General features: G+C 44.4%; 1 protein-coding gene across 3 annotated transcripts in view; it reads left to right on the forward strand.

The window, feature by feature from the left end:
* Positions 1–25,648, forward strand: part of LOC115387012 (voltage-dependent T-type calcium channel subunit alpha-1I-like) — a 157,447-nt gene that overhangs the window by 97,528 nt on the left and 34,271 nt on the right. For all 3 annotated transcript variants that reach the window (XM_030089521.1, XM_030089523.1, XM_030089522.1), the window contains exons 6-21: positions 3,168–3,327; positions 7,740–8,088; positions 8,174–8,266; positions 11,488–11,812; positions 12,000–12,388; positions 15,663–15,814; positions 16,552–16,737; positions 17,804–17,921; positions 18,007–18,162; positions 18,614–18,704; positions 19,412–19,566; positions 20,020–20,721; positions 21,955–22,055; positions 22,933–23,056; positions 23,268–23,336; positions 25,225–25,403. In XM_030089521.1, coding sequence (XP_029945381.1) covers positions 3,168–3,327; positions 7,740–8,088; positions 8,174–8,266; positions 11,488–11,812; positions 12,000–12,388; positions 15,663–15,814; positions 16,552–16,737; positions 17,804–17,921; positions 18,007–18,162; positions 18,614–18,704; positions 19,412–19,566; positions 20,020–20,721; positions 21,955–22,055; positions 22,933–23,056; positions 23,268–23,336; positions 25,225–25,403 — 3,349 coding nt within the window. The remainder of the gene's footprint in view (positions 1–3,167; positions 3,328–7,739; positions 8,089–8,173; positions 8,267–11,487; positions 11,813–11,999; positions 12,389–15,662; positions 15,815–16,551; positions 16,738–17,803; positions 17,922–18,006; positions 18,163–18,613; positions 18,705–19,411; positions 19,567–20,019; positions 20,722–21,954; positions 22,056–22,932; positions 23,057–23,267; positions 23,337–25,224; positions 25,404–25,648) is intronic.

Consider the following 25,648-nt stretch of genomic DNA (forward strand, 5'->3'; position numbering starts at 1 on the left):
TACATTTAGACTTGCCTCCAGCCGCCACCAGAGACACACGCGTGTTCGAAGCACTGCCGCGTTCCCGCTGTTATCGGTTGACGAGCCAAATTAGCCAGAGGAGGCAGACAGGTGCACACTCACCTCCGCAGAAAAAAAAAAGTGTTCCTCTGAGCTTTTTAGATAAAAGAAATCAATTTTTAATCAAGGGAAGATTAGATCCACATGTGTCACACCAACTTCAAATCAGCAGGAGCAGGAGTTTTCCAAACAGTGTAAATGACTGACTGAGAAGGAAAAAAAGAAAAAAAAAACTACTCGGTATCAGTTATGGAAAGTGTATTTGATCTGATATCTGAAATTGCACTTTTTTTGGATCGAAACATCAGAAAAAAACTCTTGGGGAAACAGTTAAAATTACTTTTTAACATTGCACGTATAAAAATGGCCACTTGATTAAAAACTGTCATTTGTCAGTCGTGCGTATGACTCAGCTTCAGGCCAGAGCAAGACCGAGAGGCTTGAATCAAAATAACACAAGTGGTGAAAGCTAAAGGAGCGTTTTTTTTGGTGTTTTTGTTTTCCTTTCTTTTTTTCTTTTTTTTTTGAGTACTCGTGACATTTGCTGCATGCTATTTGTCATCAGAGTGTTGTTTAGTTCCATAAAAATACATTAAAATAACCTTTACACACATCGTAACTGTCAAAAACTTTCTAAAACAACGCAGAAAACAACAGAATTTACAGAAAATGGTACAATATGTACAAAGATCCAACAAATTTCAAACACACTGACACACAATAGGAAGACTCGAGGCCAGTATAAATCTGCGCTTTAAATAATATGGAATGTTGCTTCTCTTTTCCCAGCTGGTATAGAGATATAAAGCTTTAGATCACAATGCAACTTTCATTGCAGCTCAGGGAAAAGGAAAGCCTGTTTCAGTGTACGCTAACATTTTTTTGGCCATGATTTTGTTTGTGAGCGTGAGCTGCAGGTATCTGTGTTCTTGTAAATACGATCATAATCGTCTCCCTCGGTTTCTTTCTCAGCTTCTCTCCTGTCATTCAGGCTGTTGGCAGTTTAGATGCACCGTTGCGACACATTAACCTACTGTTGAGTTGTTTTTCACGAATTCTCACTACGGCACTGGCAAACACAAACGCACGCGGCTCTGATAAAGCAGAGCGCACACACACTCACACACACACACATCACGCCGGCGCTTCGTAGTATCACCCTCGCAGAGACACGCCTCTCTCAGGTGCCAGTGTGGGCGTGCTGAGATCTCCTCAGTGGGTCTCGCCTCTCTCTTTCTCATTAGCCCAATCAGCTGTCATTATGTTTCACTAATCACTGGCTTAACATGTGATCACAGCGGGACGGCCCGGCTGCAGGGGACGGGGTCATCAGCCTTCTGTGCTCGCCTTCATTTACATTTTGACGGATCATAAATAAAACCTTGTGTTGCGTGATTATCATTCTGTGTCACTTCAACTGTTGGCCTCCCCAGAAAGAGGCCGGTAACTCCGAGCCTTGCTCAAAGGGTCCGTCTCATTTTTTTTTTTGTAGGATTTCCTTTTGAAATGCTGAATGCTTCCTGCTTCAGCAGTGCCTCACATAGATATCCAGAAAAGGAGCAATGACATGTTAGCATTCAGCGAACTTCAAATATATCGATTGTCACTTTCGCCTAGTTACAATTATAGAAAATAGCATTGCTTCATACCATAAATATTGGTTGACTTGTGTGTCAAGGATCCTGATATCTTGGATCTCCAGCTCTGAGTGTCTGTTTCCCAAAACAATGTCCAACTCAAAACCTCTCAAAACTTGTGAAATTATTATGCATGTGAGAAAAACCACTTCATAAGAACATACGTTTTCTTAAAAATTAACCAAATAAAAATTAGGACAAATAGGCTCTCCTCAAAGAATGCATCAAACAACCGACACAGGTGTTTTTTTCCTCTGATAACAACCTACAAAACCACCGATAACTTTTTTTTTCTTACAGCCAGGTAACGTTTGTTACAATAACATACAATGTTGATATTGATTTCTTCGTCCATATTCCTTCAAGGCAATTTCTTCATTCTTCAAATGTTTCCCAGATCAGCACCTCCTTTGAGTCTTTTTCTTCGTGAATTTAAAATGCTGCTCAAATCTCTAAAAACTTCCAACCAACTAAAGAAGAAAATCCTCCATTGCTATGGCGACCACAGTGATCAACTGGAGAGAAGTCTGACAAATGAATGACTATTAACAATGATGGTATACAGTGGTAAATGGACTACACTTATATAGCGCTTTTACACTGCATTGACAGAGCCCAAAGCGCTTCACACTGCATTATCACATTCACCCATTCACACACACATTCACACACCAGTGGAGGCAGCTGCCATGCAAGGCGCTCAGTCCATCCACCGGGGGCAATTTGGGGTTCAGTGTCTTGCCCAAGGACACTTCGACATGCAGACAGGAGGAGACAGGAATCGAACTAACAACCTCCCGATTGCAAGACGACTGCTCTCTCTACTGCTCTCCCCACTCTCCCCATAGAGCAGATTATCTCTCTTTTTCAAATAAATTAACTATACAGGACAGATCAGGCTGTTAAAATGTGCATATTTTCACTTTTTTTTTTGTCGACAATGGCAACAATTTTGTGAAATTGTTTAAAAACCTGCCCAATGTTGTGAAAGGATTATGATGTGCTAACAACGTATAAAACTCTGTACTGATATCTCTCATCTAATAACTTCCCTCTTTTCAGTATTACCAAAGCATCATCCTTAATAAGTATTCGCCTCACCGTATGCTGGACTGGAATTACAATCTTTATTCTACATTTAGTGCACCAGCTGCCAAGTACAGCTCCCTCCCCGTCACGTCTGAACACTTCGAGTGTTCTTATGGTCTGAAATGAAAAGGCACACGATTCACAAGGCATCAATCATGTTTCCACGAAGACCAGGGCACAAACAATTTAGCGCTAAATGCATGCGATTACCAACAGACAGGAACATTTTGAGCAAAGATGTACTATTCATAAGCTGGACTATACCACCATGATTAACCGATGATAAAACAATCTATATGCAAATACTATGTTCATCTTTCATCCAACGCCGTGAGTGTGTGATGGCGCTCTGTTGATGGATTGATCTCTCGTGATACGCAGGTATGCGTATTCTGGTGAACCTGCTGCTGGACACGCTGCCCATGCTGGGCAACGTACTGCTGCTGTGCTTCTTCGTCTTCTTCATCTTCGGCATCATCGGAGTGCAGCTGTGGGCGGGCCTGCTGAGGAACCGTTGCTACCCCGAGGAGAACTTCACCCTGTAAGTCAGTTTGTGCACTGTGTGTTTTAAGATTCATACACACTTCACTGCATGTCCATTTCCAACGTATATGAGCATTTTATTTTTGCTTCAAAAAAACCAATTTTTTTACCCGACCTGTGTGTTCTCCACCTCGCTCCAAAGCGACTGTAACACGCCTTTGTCCCACTTTGCGACTCAGATGGTGATTAGGTTCCAGCTGCATGCCTCCATATTCATGACCCGACGTGGCGGCGTCACCCACTGCGTCCGTGTCTGTGTGTGTGTGTGTGTGTGAGCGTGAGTGACATTCAGCAGCTTAAAGCGGCGTTTGATTCCATTCTCTGAGTTTTATGCTGGCATCAGCTCACCAGAGATACACACACACACACACGCACCCCTGATGTGCGGGGGTTATAATATGGATATAAGCCATGTATACGACCCGGGGCCTCCGTGCACCGTCGTGCTGACGCTGCATGCGCTAATGGCAGATTTAATAACCAGATGAAAGCAGACACATGTTGTCCCGCCTGTTGTGTCCTCTGCTAAATTTACCCGGCTGACAGTTACACCTATGAAAGGGTCACATTCATGATTATTCTACCCAGAGTTCTGCTCACGCAGGTGATGGAGCACATGGGTGTGTATGCAGACTTAGTGGTGTAATTTTGTTAAACTTCTCAGATGTTTGTTTCTTTGCTTCTCAACATAAACGACCACCGTCATTCAATATAGAATATTTGATATTTAAAATAAAGCAGCATCGTCATTGAGAGTTTGATAAAATCATCTTGGTTCAGGGAGAGGTTGATATGCAGCCTGCCTTCCTCCCATCTCTCCCCTGGACAGACGACCGGCCTCCCTGGTTTTTCTGTAGCTGTGGACGCTTTCAGGCTGTGATTCAAACCGACCCTCACCCCTTTGAAAGCCTTTGGACAGCTTTTTAACTTCAAAGTTCCTTCTCACACCCCTCGTGTGATCGGCAAGTCAACGTTCACTGAGCTCACCTGGCATTTTCCTGGCTCATTCAGGGATCCGCGGGTCGCACTGGGAGCTGAATATTAGACCCCAAATGTAATCTCCAGGGACTGAAAACAGCTTTTCTTTTCCTCCGGAATAGTGTCTGCACACCTACCTCTCACTCATATGCTGATTAATGGAGCTGCGTTGTTTGTATTCGTCTCACATTAAATAATGTTGTTTATTATTCCACCTAAGTGTTAGTTTTGCATACAATTTATAATATTCAAATCATTGTATTACTGTGCTCTATTATACAGGTTCATCGGGGTGCTTGAGTGCTTAATTAAAGAGGTGTTACGGAGTTAACGCCTGAGGACTATTATGCTAAGTAAAGGCCTAATGCCGGCTGTTTGAGAGGTCATAATGAAGTGGGCTGAGTGTCACAGTCAAGTGCAGCATTCAGATTTTACACCCTCTGTTTTCTGATCAGCTTCTCCTTGCCTTGATTTGTTTTCCTTATTCTCTCACTCCTGCTCCAGTGTTTCATTGTACGTTTCAACGTGATGCTTTTAAGTTTCTCTGACTACCCTCTCTTCATTAGTTTGATTCCTTTTCTGTTCCTACAAGTTGAGAAAGATTTATTGCGGGTTTTACTGCTGAGGCTGATTAAGTCGAATAACTCAAGCACAATAAATATCTTCCTCTAGATAGAGACCACAGAGAAAAAAAAAGCCAAGGTCGTTTTAGAAAGATGTCATTTTGTAAAGAAAGGTTTGTTCCTTCTTCCACTGAAACCTGCTATTCTCTTTGCCTAAACCTCCGTCAGCGTCGCTCTAATCAGGGAACATTTGTTTTCCATTTGTTCATTACTAATCTGCCCTACAGGTTCACTCAGATTCTGAAAGCTTTTCTTTTTCTTTTTACCTCCCTGCTTCTCCTGATCATTTACGCTGCCTCCTCGCTCTATATTAGCAGGTATGTTCTCAGTGTGGAGCCAGGTTTTGCTGTGCCATGCTGTGCAGTGCGGAGCCGCCAGCAGGGGGGCAGCAGCCCTCATTCATGCTCCACTACTCTGACAGGGCCTCTCTGTGTCTTATTTTTCCCTCCTCTGTCTTTAAGTATTTATCCCTTCGTTTTTAGCACTGCTTGCAAAGCAACTATTTGAATTCCACTGCCAGCCTCTCACCACTTCTTTTATGTCCGTTCCTGCTGCCAGTCTCTTTTGTGCCGTGCTGCATTGTATTAACTCCACTGCAGGCTCACTGCATACCTGTAAACTTTGTTGTGCCACTAAATCAATGCCGGGTTTGTAAGCTGCTCTCTGTGTGAAGTTGTACATCCACGGTTATTGATCATGGAATTAGTCTGCATGGATGTGTGTTGCTGGGCATGTGTGTGGTTTGTGGTGGAACTACAGGAAAGAGATTCTACTGCCAGTGATATATGTCAGCAGTATCTATACTGCTATTGACTGAAGGAGACGGGCTGCGATCAAGTGTATCAACAGAAGAGAGGGAGTATGAAGAAAGCGAAGGAGGACTAAAACAGGTTATTTTCTGGGAACAGAATCAATAAAGACTGAAAAGGAACAGTAAAAACAATCAAAGAGGGTAAAAAAACCATATTTGAAAAATGAAGCAAATGCAAGTGGAATAACCGAGGGCAAAGAAGCTCTTGGAAAGACAGACAGAAACTCAAATGGAGAGGCGGCAGCAACAGGGGGGCAGAAGTGACAGATAGAGACGGTGCAATGAGTAAATACTGCAGGTGAGTGACCCTGAATGTGTGTGTTCAGTAATGGGCCTGCTGATGGAGAGGGTCTATTTTTGTCTTCCTCAGGCCTCAGACCTGTAAGAGCAGCAACACTCTGCCCTCTTTTACTCTCCAGTCATGCAGGAGAGCAACACACTCACCAGTAGTCCTGCCTGATTGGTTCAACCTTCGGTTTTGAATGTTGTGTTACACAATTATACGTCGGATTGTCTATTTCTTATCCTCTGTGAACCAACAAAGCATTTTTTTTTCTTTTATTTATTTGTAATGCTGCTGGGGACGTGTTGCAGATTATGTAGCATCAACCCTGGGGTGGCATGTTTGTTTTGTAATATTTCTAATCTATTCGTGTACTGTATGCAGAGTGGAAGGTAACTAAAATGTTGTTAGTCAAACTGCAAATATATGAAGCAGTGAGATCTCTTTTGAAAGTCATATTGACAGCATACATAGGTGCACATGCAAAAAGTTGTAGTTGCTTTTCCCTCACAATTATAAGCCAAGACACAGTCTTTCATGCGCTTTTCACTCAACTCAATTTGTTTTGCCACGATGTTCCTTTGAGATGCATAATCTACACAAGGAGATGACAACCCTGCAACAAGGCCATCAGTAAACCGTGTCTATCGTTTAATGTGCAGTGTGAAGAAAACGTTCATGTCAGCACCTTTGTTCATCATTCTTCGTTGCACTCAACAAATTCTGGAAATCAACGTATCTGAGCATATTGTGCCTGAGAGAGCGATGATTGATTGTCGCCACTTGTCGCAGTCAGAGGAAGTCGGCGTTTTCACGGAGGTAGTCAGGGCAACGGCACGTAGCTGCCATTGTTTCAAATAGCAGGATTCACTTGATAATTCTGATTTGTCGAAAAGACACCAATTATTTACTCACCAAGGCTTTGAGTCTCAGTGGACTGCACCAATAGCTAGCTGGATCTCCTCCAATGCTGCTGATATTCAAGAAACTATTCATTTGTTTATTTAAAAAAAAGAAAACTGCTGAACAGTGTGTAAACTCACCCTTACAAAGCGTGATGATAGCTTCACATCTGCTGCATTTTTCCAATCTTAAACACAAAAGACAACATGCCAGTAAAGTCTCAGGTGTGTCTTGATTTTCTCCTCGAGATGCTCATTTTGACCATCTTTGACCAACACATGATCTTTTTCCTCTCATCCAGCCTGTCAGCCTGCCTCTGGCTGGCAGCAGTAGCTTCAGGCATTGGGTTCACTGCTTGGCCATGCTTTCACATGCTTCCTGTAAATATCATGTATCTAGCACGGTGATTCAGACTCTAGATCATTCCTCCTGTGTATACATGTGCTTCTGAGACTGGGTTGGAGAAAAAGGCCTGGAGACCGAAGCGTACATCACAGAATGAATGCGAGTGAATTTTGAAACATACAGTGAGGCTACAGTGAAAGTAAGAAAGTAAACTCCTTGTGCTTTCAGCATCATTTGCATTTCTTTATTCACATGCTCGCCTTCAGCAATGCATTCATCCCAAAGGCTTGGCTGAGTGCTTAAAGGGATTCGCTGCTTCATGCGGCATCTTTCATCCGTATTCCCCCTTCTTCTCTCCTTTTGATTGTGTTATCACAAAAAACAGTGACATAAAAAAAAAGGTGTTGACCTTCGATTCATATTGATTCTATACCATAACACCAAGCTCATTTTCTTGCACACCCCAGCTCTTCGGGCATGACCCTGCCGGCGCCGTACTACCGGCCGGAGGAGGATGACGAGCGCCCGTTCATCTGCTCCCTGGCATCGGATAACGGGATCATGTCGTGCACCGACGTGCCGGCGAGGCGCGAGGGAGGACGCACGTGCTGCCTGGACAAGGAGGACGCCCTCCACAGGCAGGCTCTGGGTCTGAGTCCCGAACCCCTGGCCAACGGCAGCGGCGCCGGGGAAGCCGTGGGTCTGTGCATCAACTGGAACCAGTACTACACTCGGTGCCACACTGGCAACACCAACCCCCACAAAGGTGCAATCAACTTTGACAACATTGTCTACGCCTGGATTGTAATCTTTCAGGTATGTTGCACTCGTCTGTGTTTTGGCTCATAAATATGTCTTCAGTCATTCAGTAATTTGTTTTGGGTTTTTTTTTTCCTTTCAGGTGATCACTCTGGAGGGCTGGGTTGAAATAATGTATTATGTAATGGATGCCCACTCGTTCTACAACTTCATTTACTTCATCTTACTCATCATCGTAAGTAATAATATTGCTGCACGTTCCTACCACACACATTTTGATGATCAAAAATGAGTAAATCGGGAAAAGGAACTGCAGCTACAGCACAGGGGTGGGCCTGCCGTGACATTCCACTGTCAATAAACTGAATGACAGTATTTCTCGAGAGGTGAATCGAAATGTGAGGAGATTTGTGAAAATCAATAGTAGCATAAAGGACTGTCTAAAATCGATGTCTGGAGGAAGGACGAGAGGAGGTAGATCTTACGTAAGTTTGTACTTGGTAGTGAGAAAAGAGTAGAAGACAGACAGCTGGAAAAAGACTGAAAAGAAGTGTCCAAAGGGGGAAAAAAAGGTATTGCATTCTTGCTCTGTACAACAGCTACATCAGCTTTTTGCATGCATTGCCAGATGGCAGCACAATGGAGGTTGTTAAATTCAGCGTACATATGCCACTGGCTGCCTCTAAGCTGCATTCAGTCTTTCTGTGTGGCAATACAAGCACAATAAAAGTCCCAGATGTTGCACTTTCCCATCAGCAGGGTGAAAAATTGTGATACAACGTCGCAAGGCTTGGCAAGAATACAGCAGAAGAGAGGAAAGGAGGTGATCATGGAGGATATAGAAACAAAATGACAAGTTAGAGTTAATAAGTGAGAAGTGAGTGAGGATGAAACAGAAGTGAGTGCATCATAAGAACAGTAATATTTATGTACTTCTTTTTAAGGAGAATTTAGAGATTTTTTTTTTTTTTTTTAATTGACTACCGGCTCTTCCAAACATGATTGGACTAATCTCACAGAGATGTTTAATGGTGTCAGGAGCGCAGCTGTAAATTTTTTCCGCCCGTTGGCAGATCTGACCTGAGCTGGCATCGCCAGCGCAAAGCAACCTCTTGGCAAGACTGCGAGCACGGAGTCCCATCACTGCATGATCACCTTTGCCGGGTTTATGCTACCCCGATGATCGCAATGTCATGCGGATCGGTCAGCACGCGCACTGGAAACACAAATTTGTGCTTCCTTGCAAGGCTCCGGTTTATTTGGCAACTTGTAGTCAAAGGTCCTCGGGGATCGCTGAGAAGCACTGCTGACCGGAGAACTTTTCCATCTTTTTATTCCACCCCGAGTGGTGCTGTACACTCAACCAGGGTCACCTTGGCTGCTCTCATTGTTCTCTTTGTAATACTTATTGTCTTTTAGTCATCCTATTCTTTATCCCTCCCTCGTCACCTCTCTTGCGTTCTCTGTTGGGTCATTAACTACTCTGTACTTTAAAGTTTGTTAATTGATCCTGTAAGAGTCTGTTCCAGGATACAGAACTCAGACACAAAGAGAAGTTTGACCTCAGTGGTGTCAAACGCAAAGTCTCGTCTCTGTCTGCCTGATATTTGATAAATTGTCAAGTGCGCAGCCCTGACGCCCATGCATGGTGACACTGATGAGTGTGCAGAAATGGAAGTTTGTAACTTGGATAGAAGTTCTAAGTTTCCTTCAGCAAAAAAAAAAAAAAGAAAAGAAAGAGGAAGGAAAGGCGTGCTGATGAATGTAGGTGACAGCTGCTGTGATCGCAGCACATGTACGCACTCAATTACACTAGAAGCCCACCATCTTAATTTGTGCACGAGTGTGTGATCACACATACTTGTGTGTATGTGCGTGTGTGTGTGTGTGTGTGTGCACCCATGCATGAATAATGCAGCGATCATCTGAATACGTGATATCGGGCTGCCCTCCCTGATTATGCGTAAAGCTGTCGACTGATCAGAATCACAGAGTGGACGCACACACAGATGCAGGCCTGGAGGGAAATCAAAGCCCCACGCACCTGCAGACCTTCTTTGACCCACAGGCCACAGATGGGCATCTCTCCTCCTCCTCTGTACAGACACACATTTCTCCTCTGTGTTTCCCCTCTGTGTCCTTCTCGGTAAATATGACGAGCACCGCTTCATTTTCTCCCTCCCAGCTTCCCCTGCACTCTTCCAAATGCATCTTCGATCACCAGAAATTCTCTAGGTTTCATATCTGCATGTTTTATTTATCTGTGCTGCTTTATATATTTACATAAATAGAGAGAGATGTGGGGTATGAAGGCCACAGTAGTGACCGGGGCACTGGGAGCAGTAACCCCCAGGCTGGCTGCAGGTCTCCAGGAAATACCAGGAACAACATCTGAGATCTTTGTCCAGAGGAGCGCAGAGCTAGGAACAGCTAAGATCCTGCAGAACCCTCAAGCTCCCGGGCCTCTGGTAGAGGACCCGAGCTTGAAGGACATACCGCTCAGGAGAGGCGAGATCACAGCTTTTCAGTTGTTTATATATGTATGCCTCTATCAGACCTGAGACGCTGCTGAAAGCTGTTTAATCCATCCAGCAGTCTGATTTTTGAGTTGTTCCGCATTAGCCAGTATTGATTTCATCATTGTTCTGTAACCTGCTCTGAGGGCTTCAATAAAAAACCATTTCAAGAGTCCTCTAGTCATTGTGACTGCTGTCACTGAAAGGGTCCATCAACATGTACCGTTCGCATTTCAGCCCATCCTCTTTCCATACCTACCGCACACAAAGCCTCACTCTGATCTATGAGACGGATATTAATCTTATTTTGTGGAAAAAAGGGGAAAATAGAGCTAGGAGTGGGTAAAAAAGCAATGTGGAACATAAGCGTGAGAAAACTAAAGGATGGTGCTGAGTGCAACGGCTGGGAGGGAAAGTTAAGTCGAGTCAGAGAATGAAAAGAGAAAGATAGCCAGACGCTGAACTGTGCTTTGGGCATGTGTTGGCTCTGTCTGTCTGCTCCAATCAGCCTTGGTTTGGTGGGAAGCCAGTCTCAGAGACCTTTGGCATGTGTGCAAGCATTCCTACAGGGGCATTGAAACACTTTATTAAAATCAGCGAGTGTGTGAGCTTGATTTGCGGCAAAGTGTGTATTTACGCTGCAGTTCTTCACATAATTCATGTTTCTTTAAATGAGTAACATCTGCTTCACCCACAGGCCGATTATTCAAATCGAACAATAAACTTGAGCTATTCTTTTCAGCTCGAGTAGACTCTTAAGTTTGTTGAACCTTGATTTATGCACTTGATTTTTCTCACATTTTTGCACAGAACAAGTCTTTCTTCAGGCTACATATTAACCCATGAATCCCTTCAGTTGCACTGGATTTCCTCACTATGATTTAAACTAATCTAAAGTTCCAGATTCATACTGAAGTTTATCTTTCATTTGTTGATGCAGATTGGTTCCTTCTTCATGATCAACCTGTGCCTAGTGGTTATCGCCACCCAGTTCTCAGAGACCAAACAGCGGGAGCACCAGCTGATGCAGGAGCAGAGGGCGCAGTGCCTGTCCTCCTCCACCCTGGCCAGCATGACCGAGCCGGGGGATTGCTACGAGGAGATCTTCCAGCTGGTCTGCCATGTCCTCCGCAAGGCTAAGAGGAGATCGGCAGCTCTCTACTACACGCTGAGGGGCAAGCCCCCGCCGCCTGGCGGAGGCAGGGGCAACCGGCGCGGCGGAGGCAATGTGAACGGAGAGCGGCATCACACCAGGCACCCGAGATGTGAGTAACAGGTCCTCCGAATAATGCATCACCGTTTTGTTATTTATCTAGCAGTCCTCCAATTTATTTATATTTTTAACAGTCATAGCTGACTCAGCTGCAGTATTAAAGAGAAAACACAACATTTCAGCAAACAAAATGGATCTGAATCTTAAACCTTCCTGCTTCTGTCTTTTTATTCGTGCAGCTCCCCACTGTCCACACCAAAGCCACCCCGACCACGGCTCTCAGCCGCAGGCCAACTGCATCGCCCTGTCCGTCCCTCAGAACCCCGAGGACTGCCCCATATGCGCTTTATCACTGCAGGAGGGCACGAAGGCCGTCGGCGAATCTGCTAATGGCGACGAAAACGAGGAGGATGCTGTGAGGGAGACGGATAAAGAGGAGAACCACTTAGACGAGAGGGGGGACGGAGGGAAGAAGCGGAAGAGGACGTGTTTCGGACACTGTAGGGACCTTTGGAATGGGATGAGACGGAAACTTTGGGGAATTGTGGAGAGCAAGTATTTCAGCAGGGGGATTATGATCGCGATTCTCATCAACACCATCAGCATGGGCATCGAGCATCACAACCAGGTAAGATGCTGCATTGTCTATATATTGTATACTGACATATTTTATGAGGTGGTTGCAGTTATTTTTATTGCATTATTAATGGCGATGCCGTTAAATGTGTTCCAGATTTGTGCGGGGGCCCGTCTTCTATTCAGAACGTCACTGTTGTTTATTTACTCATAAATGGATTCTGAAAACTGTGAGCCCGCAAAAGATAGTGATTGTTTTGGACTATTGCCTTGAATTCTTGAGCGATACACTCGGTGTCAAACGAGTGTGTTAGCGTAATCATTCCCCGCTCCCCTCTCACTTCCGCAAATCAGCGCAAAGAAAATGTCATAATGGCAGACGACGTTTGGCGGGATGAGTGTGGGAGAGGAGCGTCGGCATCGCACAGCTTCCTGACAGAGGTGTAAACATTTAGCCTCGCAGCAGACACAGCCGAGCTGGCTTTTAACATTGGCCAAGCTCCTCAGAGGCGGACAAGGCAGGTGTCTGAGAGCGCGAGTGGGAGATGCCTGCCAAGAAAACACATGCGCGCACACACACATACACAGATAACTGCGCACGCATGCACAATACACTTCCAATTTTGCCCAGTGTGTGAATGCACGTAAACAAAATAGCTTTTTCAGCGCATCAACAGAAAGCACACGCAGCCACGTCGACTCACAAGCTGTTACATAAGACAGCTTTCTTTTGCATTTCTCCCCATCAGCTCCTGTCATTCACTTTTCGCTCCCTTCCTTCAACTCCGGTTTGCTAATTTAGCTCTCGCCGCTCTTTCCTTCTATTTCTTCATTAATTCCTGTGTGCACCTTCCTTGTTCCTTTGTTCCTGGCCGCCTTCCTTCCTTCCTCCCTTCCATCCTCCCCACCTTACCCCAAGTGTCTCATCTACTCTCTGACTCTCTCTCTCTCTTTTTTTTTTCTACCTCCCTCAGTTTCACCCCTCCGTCTTCCCGCTTCTCCCGCTCTCATCCACCCACTCACTGTTTGACAGCGTACAGAGTAGTTGCTTTCTCTCATCTCCGAAGACTCTAAAAATAAACGAGGGTAGGGGGTGGGGGGGGCCGACGGGGGAGGGGGGACAGTTGGGGGAGGAGACAAGCGGCGGGGAGAAAGCGCTCGGCAGACGCCGGTTACACAGCAGTTTTCAGCACAATTCCCTGTGTGATTCTGTGTGTGAGCGAGTGTGTGCATTTCAAAGCAGACATATATGGAGAAAGACACGCCACACATTTGTATGCGCACACTCGCAGACGCATTGTCTGTCTTGTCTTTTGAGCCTTTCTCTCCCCCCTTCTTTTTTTTTTTTTGAATCTTTCTCTCTCCACAATTTCCTGAGGCTGACTCTGAAGGGGCGATACAAGTGTGTGCTCTCGCTCTGCAGTCGAAAAGTCTCACCTCATGCGATCTCGTCCCGAAACAAAAAACTCTGAATCTGAAAACATGACTTGCCACAGGGCTGATGTTCTTTCACCACGCCCTGCTCAAAGAAAGTTTTCCTTCTTGTTTTCCACCTGGAAAAATAAAATGCACAGTGTTCCCAAAAGTCATGACCTTGCGTTTTCAACTTACAGAGGTTTATTTATCTTCAACTCTTGGCTCACCATTAATTTACCAAGATGTTCGTCTATTCATTCAAACAGAACTCGTGTTTAGCAAGACTGCTTTTCAGATGTGGGACATTTGCATCTGTTATAAAAATAATGAATATTTGCGGGTTTGTGGTAAAGAAGGAGGTAATATGAGGGGAAACGTGCTGGGAGACATTGTCAGTGAATTGAGAGATAATGGTGCGGGAAGAAGGAAAGCAAGAGGCAGGAGTGGGGAGTCATTCTGGTATTTTCTCTGAGTTAAACTGTGGCGTTGAGAGTCGTGACGTTTCTGTCAATAGCAATGAATCTCAGGTCCTGTTTGTGCAACTGAGTTCTAGACATGGTTAAGGTGAGACCACCTGCTGCCTGTTCCTGTTTGTGTATCTCTTTCGTTGAGCCACATTTTAATATCCGTGCCATGACATTCCGATTTTTAAGGTGAATCATGCAGTTATTATAAACTCCCCATCGCCTCCTTCCAGCTGTTGTTCTCAAATGAGTCTCTGAAGAGTTTTTTCTCCAAACGGAAACATTGTGAAAACTGACCCCAGGAGATCTAGACTGTTTTTAAAGGAGCTTGTTTCAGTTTTTTTTTTTTTTTTTTTCCAACTCTTGTTTTCATCATTCTCAAATCAGGTATTTCTTCTCCCTCACGCTTCATATCTTCATCTGCTTCCAAGCGATCCTTCAGCTTTCTCATCTTCCTCCTTCTCCATTACCCGGGTTCTTCTGCTCCTGTTCTCCCTGCTCTGATCGACAGGAGGATATTGATTGGGAAGAGATGGGTCCGCCTGATAATGAGACTCAGAAAGGAGAACCAGGGGGATGGAGATAGATTGGGAGAAAAAGCGGATTAGAGGAGGGGGGAAACCGAGAGTGTGTTTCTCTGACATGGTTTGCTAACTTTGGCAGGGCTAGCTGGCTATTTCTCCACTGGCTTTGAAAGTGAAACTCACAGGGGGTATCAGAGAAAGCATCTGATCCATATCCTGCACGACACACAAAGCATACTTGCATAAAGCCAGTCTGCTTTGTGCACACACACACACACAGATGGAAATAAACCCGGAATTGACTGGATGTGTCTGCCGTTTAGCATGCATGTGTACTTTTGCCAATTCCAGATAACAGGCTCTCCAGTTTAGCCGATGTTTGACACCATGTGCGACACAGACAATACGCACTTTCAATTCCCTTTTTCATTTCCGGCTCATTTGCGCCGGTGTGGGATTTTCCTTTACAATTTCACATAGACAGCTGTGCTAGAAAGCACAATTTGGATCCACGTTTTCCGTGCTCTCCCTTCTTCCTTCTTGACCGTTGCCAATGTCAGACAAAGTGTGTCTTAATTTTATTTGCCAGGTGGAGGTGAACTCTCCTGTCAAGGGACTGACAGCTTGAGTGGCAGCCTTTCCAGCACAGACACTGAAAATGTGATGCGCACACAAGTGTATTATTCATTTGTTGAAGTCCCTCTTGCATCTTTTGTAACAGCGTCTGTGATCGTATACACTGGCTCAGTATCAATTCTGGTTTCATAATTCTCTTCCTGCCTTGTTGAGGCGATTGCAGCTCTGTCTCCACCCCAGTTTGCTTTCTTTACTCTGTGTCCATTCGTTTCTACATCTTCCTTGCACATGTTTGTTTTATTGTATATCTGTTGTTTATCTGTTCTCCTCTTGTCCTTCCACCCAGCCCGAGGAGCTGACCAATGTCCTGGAGATATGCAACATTGTCTTCACCAGCATGTTCACCCTGGAGATGATCCTCAAACTGACTGCTTTTGGCTTCTTTGAGTACTTGAGGAACCCGTATAACATCTTCGATGGCATCATTGTTATCATCAGGTTTGTATTCTTGGAAGACATGAACTGGAGTTTGTGATGCTCTTCTAATTGATTTTTAGTTTAGTAAAATGTTTGTTTCACAATGTGATGTTTAATATTTGTACTATTTAGAGTTTAATATAAGCTTTCAGTTATGTTTACTCTGGTCCTCTTGTTTAATTCCATTGCAAAACTATAACAATCCCAAATGCTTTTCTCTGTAATGTTGACTTCATGAAATACAGATTCTGGAACAGAAGAGCTTATATCTTTACTACTGCAACATCATCAGTAGGGTTAAAATTAACCTATTATGGTCTAAACTCAGCTCATTTTCCCAGTTAGTTGGTGAACGATCCAACGCTTGGCGAATTCTGCTTCCGAAGGATCAAAGAGCGACATTGCAATCATAACTTGGCACCACAAGCCAGTTATCCTTCAGAAAATGTATATATAAGTAATCAGCATTGTTCATTTGTCAGATGTTTCTTTAGAAGTTTGGATGAAATAAGACTCATTCCCTCTAATAAACATCTAAAGACATGATTAACTTCAATTGGATAAACATGATTAATGTGTTTAAAGAAGGCTCAGCCTTTTATTTTTTATCTTTTATTTCAGCTTCACTTATCTGTTTTTTCACTTTTTTCCTGGCTTCTCACAATAAATCTATTTTCCTTCATGTTTTTTGATAATAACAGATATTTTTATTCTTCCTTTTTTCCATTTTCTCACTTCTTTGTCAAACACGTCTGCAGTGTGTGCGAGATCATCGGGCAGGCGGACGGCGGGCTGTCCGTGCTGCGGACGTTCCGGCTGCTGAGGGTCATTAAGCTGGTCAGGTTCATGCCGGCGCTGAGGCGGCAGCTCGTGGTGCTGATGAAGACCATGGACAATGTGGCCACTTTCTGTATGCTGCTCATGCTTTTCATCTTCATCTTCAGGTGATTTTCAAACCGCAGTAATTGACAATAAAGCTCACTTTGACTTCCAAGGCTGGAGAAAATAGCTCTTTTTGTGATATTAGAAACATTTTTCTGTTAGATATCATTGTGCTGAGAAAATCAACTGTTCAAATATTGCTTTAATCATTCACTAATTTACTTTTTAACATTTAAAAGTACAGTGAGGCGTTTCAATCTTACCTAAACGAATATCATGATGTGCAATTTAATGTAAATGGATCATTTCACCTGATCTCACCTCTCCCTTTATTTCTAATGCATACTTGCACCCACTCAGTAATGTTTTCACTCACATTCCACCCATGAGTTGAGTTGTTGAAAATGGAGAAGCTTTTCTTCTCATGAAAACATTAAGAACAACAAACAAGTGATTCAGAGCAGAATATTGCTATTATCCCAACCCTTCTTATGTCCCCATGCACATATGTCAGTGACTTCATATGTGTGTGTGTGTGTGTGTGTGTGTGTGTGTGTGTGTGTGTGTACACACCTGCCAACCAGCTTCTTTCCCCCTTCAGCGCAGCAATCAAGCATAAGTGTGCCAAGACAGATGGTGCCGGAGCTTTTAGCCAGCGAATGATATCCTGAGCGAGTGGCATTTGGCCCGCGCATCTAAGCCACTGTAGCTTTTAGTGAGCAGTTAATTTACAATGCCACTCAGCCTTTAACTGATAAAACATTTCTAATGGCTCTAAACAAATTAACACTGAATGATAATACGTGTGACTTTGTCTGGATTTCATTACAACAGCAACAAGCACTGGAGCGAAGCGAAGTGTCGGCTGGAAATGACACAGAAGGCATCACCGGCTTGGATATTAGTCATATGTTGATACCTTGCTGTTTGTGCATCTAAAATTTACTGAGCAGTGTGTGTTGGTGTTAACTGAAGCCCGCCTTCTCGAAATGACCTTGAGTGAACATCCTGTGCACGTGTAAACAACTAACCTGTTCTGTATTCTTGGTGTGTGACTGTGTGTGCGTGGCTGATTTTATTCTTAACTTGGGGAATTAAAAAAAAAAAAACATTCTTCTTGTGTTTCAGTATTCTGGGGATGCATATATTTGGTTGTAAGTTCAGTTTGAAAACCGAGGCGGGGGACACTGTGCCTGACAGGAAGAACTTCGACTCCCTGCTGTGGGCCATCGTCACTGTCTTCCAGGTAACAAGCCTTCACTTTGCAATTCACACGCGTGATTTCTGTGTTTCCTCGCTTACCTCGTATTTTTGTGCTCTTGTTTTTGTAGATCCTGACTCAGGAGGACTGGAACATGGTGCTGTACAACGGCATGGCGTCCACCTCCCCCTGCGCCGCTCTCTACTTCGTCGCTCTTATGACATTTGGAAACTATGTGCTCTTCAATTTATTAGTGGCCATCCTGGTGGAGGGTTTCCAAGCTGAGGTAAGACATTGATTTAAGCATTTGTTCTCTGAAAAGGACAAACTGACAAAGCCCAAATGTCGTTAAGGACAAACTTGCCAAAAATGTTCTGTTTTTGAGTCTTTTTCTGATGTGAGAAACTTTTTTTTATTGAAGATTTTGGTACTTTTTCAAAGAAAAAATAGATGTATTCACTGTATTCATTAGGACTAGTTCATATTGATGCAATTGATAGATTTTCTGACTTGTTTCAGAAGTACACTGCAGGTAATTCTTATGTTTGTGATTTGGATTTGACAAGTGAGCGCCGCACACCAGTTGGAGAAAATATCTGTCGATAGATGTGTAATAGGAGAGATTGTCAGATTCCATTTAAACCAGCTTTTAATTGCTCATTATTTCTCTTCTCTTGATCCGTTTTGTATCCTCCTCTCTCCGACCCGCCCCTGTTCTCTCGCTGTCACCGGCACAGGGTGATGCAAATCGCTCTTACTCTGACGACGACAGGTCTTCCTGTAATTTTGATGAGAGTGACAAGCAGAAAGACTCCCTGCACCTCTCAGGTACAACTGCCTGCACAAGCTTCATGCTGCTTTTTTGTGGGTTTTTTTTGGTTTAATACAATCGAATTTTCTTCCCAGCTCAGAAAGGATGTGAATATTTTCACCTGAGAATGTGGAGTGCTGCTGTACAAAGACCGCACTGTAGAAAGCCCAAACTCTTGCTGAGCGTATCTGACTAGTTTCCAGTCAAAATATCTCATTGTACTTTAATTTTTTTGCGCCATGAGCATTACGATTGTTAAACGAAGTCTGAAGAAATAATTACTGAGGGCCTTTTCCTGCTCTGAAATGTGAGCTGAGCAAACTTTAAATAATGCACGTCTCCGTCGACTCCTCTCCCCGTGAATTCACCAACCCCAGCAGTCTGTGGTGTGAAGTAGCGTCTAAGCATCCTCCGACGATGAATGATCACTGTTCTCTTTGAAATATTTGCCTACATGGAAAAAAAAAAAAAACTCATCTGAAGTGTGTTTTTTTCATGATTTACCAGCAGACATATTTTCTGAAAATCGCGGTGTCTGTAAGGCAATTTATTGAAAATTAAACCTCCCTCCGGGATTTGGGAAGAACATCATTTCAGGCCATTTGTGGCAGACAGTCCTGCTTTCAAAGCAGCTATTGAAAGAAACTCTTTCTTCGTTCCTCCATTCACGACCTGTGGTTATTTTCTCCGTCATATTGTCCCTTCTTCTCCCTTTTCTCTGCAGACCCAAAGATCTGCACACTGACCCCTAATGGACACCTGGACCTGTCCCAGTTGCCTGCTGGTCTTTTTCCTGGAGAGAGGTTGACCTTTGCTCTTGGCTCCAGGAAGAATAGTGTTATTTCTCTTGGCAGGGCCAACCTGGAGCAAAGGGCTGTGGTAAGACCAAAGGAACTAAAGGTGGGGGGGTGCTATTAGTGACTGTGGTGACAGAAACTGTGCGAACAAAATAAATTGGGGCAATACTTTGAAACAGGAGTATTCATTGATCCACAATAGATTTTCATCTGCATCGCATCAAAGGTTTTACAATTCCTCGTAAATCTGAAGAACTATAAAATGCAACGGCAGTTTTTCGACCCGGCAGACAGAGTGTGTGAGTAGTTCATTTTCACGCTACAGCAGGTATCTGACTAATAGTTTAATTACAAACTCCTTCTGCAGAAGGTTTTCGTTTTTACAGGTTCCACAAAATGAGTAATACATCATCACATCGCTTTGTTTTTTTATTTATTATGCAGGATCTGATGATGATTTATGTGCTCTCGTTATTTGTGTTAGTAGTTCAGTGTGCCAGGGCAGGTTTGGACTATTTTTCTCGCTGTGTCTCAGTATCCAGGTCGAGGTTATCACAATTGGGGTCGCTCGGTGCCTCCCCAGCCTCACGCCTTGTGGGCCCGCCGTTCCAGCTGGAATAACCTGGGGGTGGGCCGGCCCTGCTCCTCCTCGTCTCCCACTGGCAGCCCGGGCTTCACGCCGCCCTCCGCCAGGCCGTTCTATGGCTACGGCCTGGGGGGTCTGGGAGGGGTGGTTGGAGGAAGTCTCCGGATCAGGGGCCCGCGCGCCTCCTCGTCCCCGCGTCACCACCGCCATCACGTCCAGCCGGACGAGGAGGAGTCCCTTCTCTCGCCGCCGCCCGTGGCCCCCCACTCGCTCCACCTCCCCCCTCCCGTGCTCCCGGGCTATTTCGCCCCCAGGAGGGACCGCAGGGCTCTGTCGCTGGAGCTGCCCCACCTGCTGCAGGTCCCGGGACAGCCACACCCCCCACCGCCGCCCCCCGGGACCCACCACGGCCACCACAGGAAGAAGAGCTTCTCCGGAGGGATGGTGATGACTGGGGGCGGCGACCTGGGAGGGATTCACCAAGACTGCAATGGGAAGACGCCGCTGTCCCAGCTGCTCCAGCCCCCTCCCAGACACCCCACGGAGCAGACCGAAGGAGCGAACCCCCCCAGCAACCTGATGGCTGAAGTCTTCCCCCAGGTTAACACACGGAGCAAAGACCGGGAGGACCTGGACGACGACATCGACTACGTAGGTTCCTGCTGTTTGCCTGTGGGAGGGACGGGATTGGGCTCTTATGAGAAAATAATTTAGGGGTTTGCAGTCATGTGTTTCTCATTAGGTGCGATTCGATTGTTCAGATTTCGATAAGCATCACTAACCTGTGAGCGTCACACAACACAGCTGCTGGAGCTGATAGCAGAGTCAGGCTGGCAGTTCTACCGCAGCGTTTTTCAGACAGGCCAAAAAAATGCATGTACATGATTTTAATAAAAAAGAGCAGATTTTTCTTTTTCCTTTGCATGAAATCAGATTTAGCACTTTAAAATATGTTTTATGTCCAGTACAAAGCAGAATAATCTTAAGGATGAAAAACATTGCATCTCTCTGCTGACTGACGCAGGCTTCAAGTATTTTTTCCACTTGTCCTATTGTCCTTAATCCAATGCTTTCTTGCCGCGGTGAGGCATGTCCTTCAGGTAACTTTCACTGAACAATGAAGTGATTCAGTTCTCGCCAAGGCCAAAGCCAGTGTTGCTTTACTTGTTTTTGTTTGCAGAATGTTTCTGGATGCAGAAGGGAAAGTCACTTTATATCTCTGCTTATAGTCGTCAGTTTTAAATCCTCAACAATTGAACTTCCTGTGACCGCAGATATTTCTCTTTCTTTAATGTTGTTTCTTTTAAAAATGTCTTGCTGTGTTGTGTGACTCAGGGCAGACACCATCGTCACGTTTCAGACCCTGCAGTGGAACTTGTGATAAAACATTTTGATATGGACATGCCTGGATAGAATTTAATATGCCTGAAGCACAGTTATAAAGGAAAAACTAACCAATGGCAAATAAGTTGGGTGAAGGTTGAGTCTCACACTCTGTGAAAGCGCCGAAAAACTCCATCCTCACACGAGTTAAGTGACAGTTTCACAAACTCCTGAACTATTAGCTTTTATGTGCAAGTAAAAGATTTTACACATGCCATAATCTCTCGCCGTCTTGTTGGATTTTTATCTACTCGGAATAAGGAATGCTCTCCGTATCACCTGGGCCTCCTGGGAGTCTCATTGTTTCCGTTGCAAACACGTTTGTGCGTGAGAGAAACCAGGTTAATTAGAAAGGACTGTTTAGACAGCAGGGGGTAAAGAGCTGTACAGATGGTGATGCTGGAAGACGCCCCGAGCGGTTGCTATAGAAATGATTCAGATACGGAGTCCAGACACACGCTTCCTCAATGCAGCGCTGAATGTGTGTGTGTCCGTTTGCAGAGCTTGTGTTTCCGCATCCAGAAGATGTTGGAAGCGTACAGACCGGACTGGTGCGAGACGCGAGAGGATTGGTCCATCTTCCTCTTCTCCCCACAGAACAAGTGAGCCGACCTCATCCTCCGCTGTATCACGTGATGTTCATTCCTGCCTTAATTAAAATCCTGGTCAACGGGAAGGGCAGGTTTTTGTAGAGAAGGACTGCATTTTTTTTTTTTTTTTATTTCTCCCTCCTGTTGGAAAGTGAAAACAATTCCTTAGGCGACAAATGCAACAGCAAATGATATTCATTAACGCATGCCTCAACTTATTGTGATGTTGTGTTGCAATCATCACTCAGGGGTTTGACTAACCACGGCTGAGTACTTTAATAAAAGCCATTTAAATGCCTCCGTGTGTCTTCCACAATAGTCGAGAATAAATTTGATCTCTCCTCTCGTCAATTCATTTTCATATTTACTCCGTCCCGTTTTGTCCCTTCCAATAAACAGTGCAGCAAAGATATTTAATTGCTTTTTGGCGGTACACAGTGTCACGTGCTGACTTTTGGAAATGCATATTCAGTATTTATACGTCGCTATGCCTTCTGTCTTTCCTTTTCTCGCCTTCCCTGTTTGTTTCTCTCTTATCTGGATATTCTGTTCTCCCGGCAGAGCACTGTACTCAGGAGTCTGGTGCTTCTGAGAGTGCTGTTAATGTAATTTGTTTTGAATTAGGAGCGATGTAAACAGAGGCTGAATGAGGCTATTTACTCACCAAGATGTGAGGGAGCTCCCGTGCGCCGTCGGGGGGGCTTGGCTCTCGTTCTGGTTGGATTCGGGAGGTTTATAGATTGTGTTTGGGCAAAGGGTGGCCTTTACATATCGTCCTCCCACTGTGGCTGCTGCCTCTTTGTGTGATCCCAACAACTGCAATGCTGGATCCTCTGTTTCGCTCTCTTCTCTCTGTTCACTTCCTCTTTTGCTCCTCTTTTCTCTGCAGGTTCAGACAGATATGCCAGTCCATCATCGCCCATAAGCTCTTTGACTACGTGGTTTTGGCCTTTATCTTCTCCAACTGCATCACAGTGGCTCTGGAGAGACCCAAGATACTACAGGGCAGCCTGGTAATGTCTGAAGTGTGTGTGTGTGTGTTAGATGCCACAACTGCTGGTCTGCAGTGTGTGTGTGCGTGTGTGTGATAGCTGTTTAAAATCTCCGAGGATGAATTCAACTTTATTATCCAAAAGGTGCAGCAAGTAAGGTTTTATTACTCCTAATTGGCCAATTTTCTCTTTCTGTCAACCCTCTCTCCCTCTCTTCCCATTGTCCTTCCAGGAACGAGTTTTTCTTACCATCTCCAACTACATCTTTACTGCAATCTTTGTGGGCGAGATGACGCTCAAGGTAACGTTTTACAACCTGGCCCTCTATTACTGCTACTGCCGCTGCTCCACAGAGGTCCTTTCTTTCTTCTGCCTGCGCCGTCCCCATGTAATCCAGCACGCCTCTCGCTCTCTGAACTGACTTTGCCTTCGTGGCCCCAAAGCCCAGCCTCTTCCCGTCCCCTCGTTTTCAGCCATCCCCATGTTTCTTGGGAGAATAGAGCAATTAGGCGCTGTCATTAATTAGTGGCTAGTCTACTCTTATGGATGCGGTCCATCTCTCGCAGCACTCCCCCACAGTCTGTCTCTCCTCGCGCCTCCTCCTATATTAAGTGCTTCTTTTTAAAGTCTGTTTCCTCTTCCTTAGGGTCCCTCTCTTCTCATCAGTCGCTTATCTGACTTTAATGTCCCTCCCTGCTTTTTTTTTTTTCCTTCCCCTTCCCTTTCGCCTCTGTGTTCTCCGTGAAGGCTCGGGCACAAGTGGGTCATCAATTATGCACTCCCACAATCAATTATTAACCAATCACAACCCGTCATAGAGCCGCAGACTTGTCAGCCCCGTGGCCGAGTCGTGCGCGTCTCCCTCGGCGGCTCTGTCTGCCGGAGCCTCGCGTTCCTCCCGTATTGTTGCGTTCGGTTTGCGCAGCATTAATCTCTCGGCGGGGCTCCGCCACCCAGTTCAGTGCTGTGCACAAGATGCAGCCAAATAAATGAACAACACAGCAGGGCTGAGGAATCGGTGAGCATGTGCTTTTGGAGAGCAGGAGGCATCTACATACACAATGTAGCCCTGTTGCAAAATATGCCCTGTTGTTTTAATGATCCCGGTAACAAATAATACAAAACCGCGTGCATAGAAGGTGTGAGTCTCTGACTGGAATTACGAAGTACGCTTCTTTCAAACTCGTTTTATATTTTATCATGGAGGACAGTTAACGTTTTGCTGTTTGCTGAGCACTGATCCTCCAAACCATCTTCATGTTTGTGCACTAACCTCCCCAGTCCCTCTAAAGCTCTACTGGACACTCAGCAAACACGCTTCAAATGTCAGAGGCTGATTTTTTTTTTTTTTCCCTCCAAACAGCCGTATTGCAGCTTCTGCTTCTCAGCAGCACACAGCCTGTGTATTGTGTATCTCAACAATAGCTTTCCCTCACCAAAAAAAACAAAAGCACCGCAGCCAGTTTTAAACAGTTAAGATAAATAAAACTGAAAGAAAATAAAGATAAAAAAAAATTAAAAACATTTAAATGCGTGGTGGTTAATGTCCAATTTGCGATTAAAACAGCAGAAATATTTAATTACTTTTTTTTTCACCAACTGGACTAATGCGTAGTTTAATTAAGATACACTGCTTGGAACTGATTGTTTGAAAAACAAAATGCAAATAATGGAATTAAAAAGTTTAAAAAAGATAATGGGTATTTCTCAAGTGTAAACTCATTGTCAATTATGTGAGACAGAGTCAATAAAATGACAACCACTATAAATAATATAGTATATTAAGAAATGTAATCCGGAAAAGTTTTTATTTAATTAACTTTTTGCTGTCTTTAAAGGAAACTTCCATTATTATTATTAATGGTTTCCAATAATGTATCTCTGATCTCTGAATGCTGCCAGGTATTGTTCGGTGGATTTCGGTGTTGTGGAATGTCAGCTGCTCTAATTAAATAATTGCAGTGAAATAATTAATGATAGGTTGTTCGATTTTGACAAACATTGACAAATCTTATTTAAACAGTCGGCATCCCTTCTTAAAATGTAGTCTAGGGGTTATTTTCCCACATTTGGCAGTTTCATACATGGAGCCTGTTCAGAAACGCGCCGCTCGCCGGTGTCTGTGATTCTCTTTGAGTTGCCAAATCCGGTTCAGATATGCAGCTTCCCCTCTTCTCTGCCATCCACAGGTTGTGTCCATGGGCCTGTACATGGGTGAACAGGCTTATCTGCGGAGCAGCTGGAACATTCTGGACGGCTTCCTGGTTTTTGTGTCTTTGATTGACATTGTTGTGTCCATGGCGGGAGGCGCTAAGATCCTGGGTGTGCTCCGAGTCCTCCGGCTGCTCAGAACACTGCGTCCCCTCAGGTATGCAGCAAGCCATGCCATTTGTTCCATCCCAGTTTTTTCTTCTCCTTCTTTTCTTTTTTTCTTTCTCAGGTAATTTGCATCTGCAGAACAGCCTTTTATAAATTGCAGCTCTCTGCCTTGTCGGCACACTTCTGTCTTTGCAAATTCATAATATTGTTTTGTGGAAGAAAAATGTTCTGTGAGCAAGCAATTCCAATTCAAAATGAATACAAACTTTGAGAGAATCACATGATTAATACTTT

The sequence above is a fragment of the Salarias fasciatus genome, chromosome 4, assembly GCF_902148845.1.
Source record: "Salarias fasciatus chromosome 4, fSalaFa1.1, whole genome shotgun sequence".
Lineage (NCBI taxonomy): Eukaryota > Metazoa > Chordata > Actinopteri > Blenniiformes > Blenniidae > Salarias > Salarias fasciatus.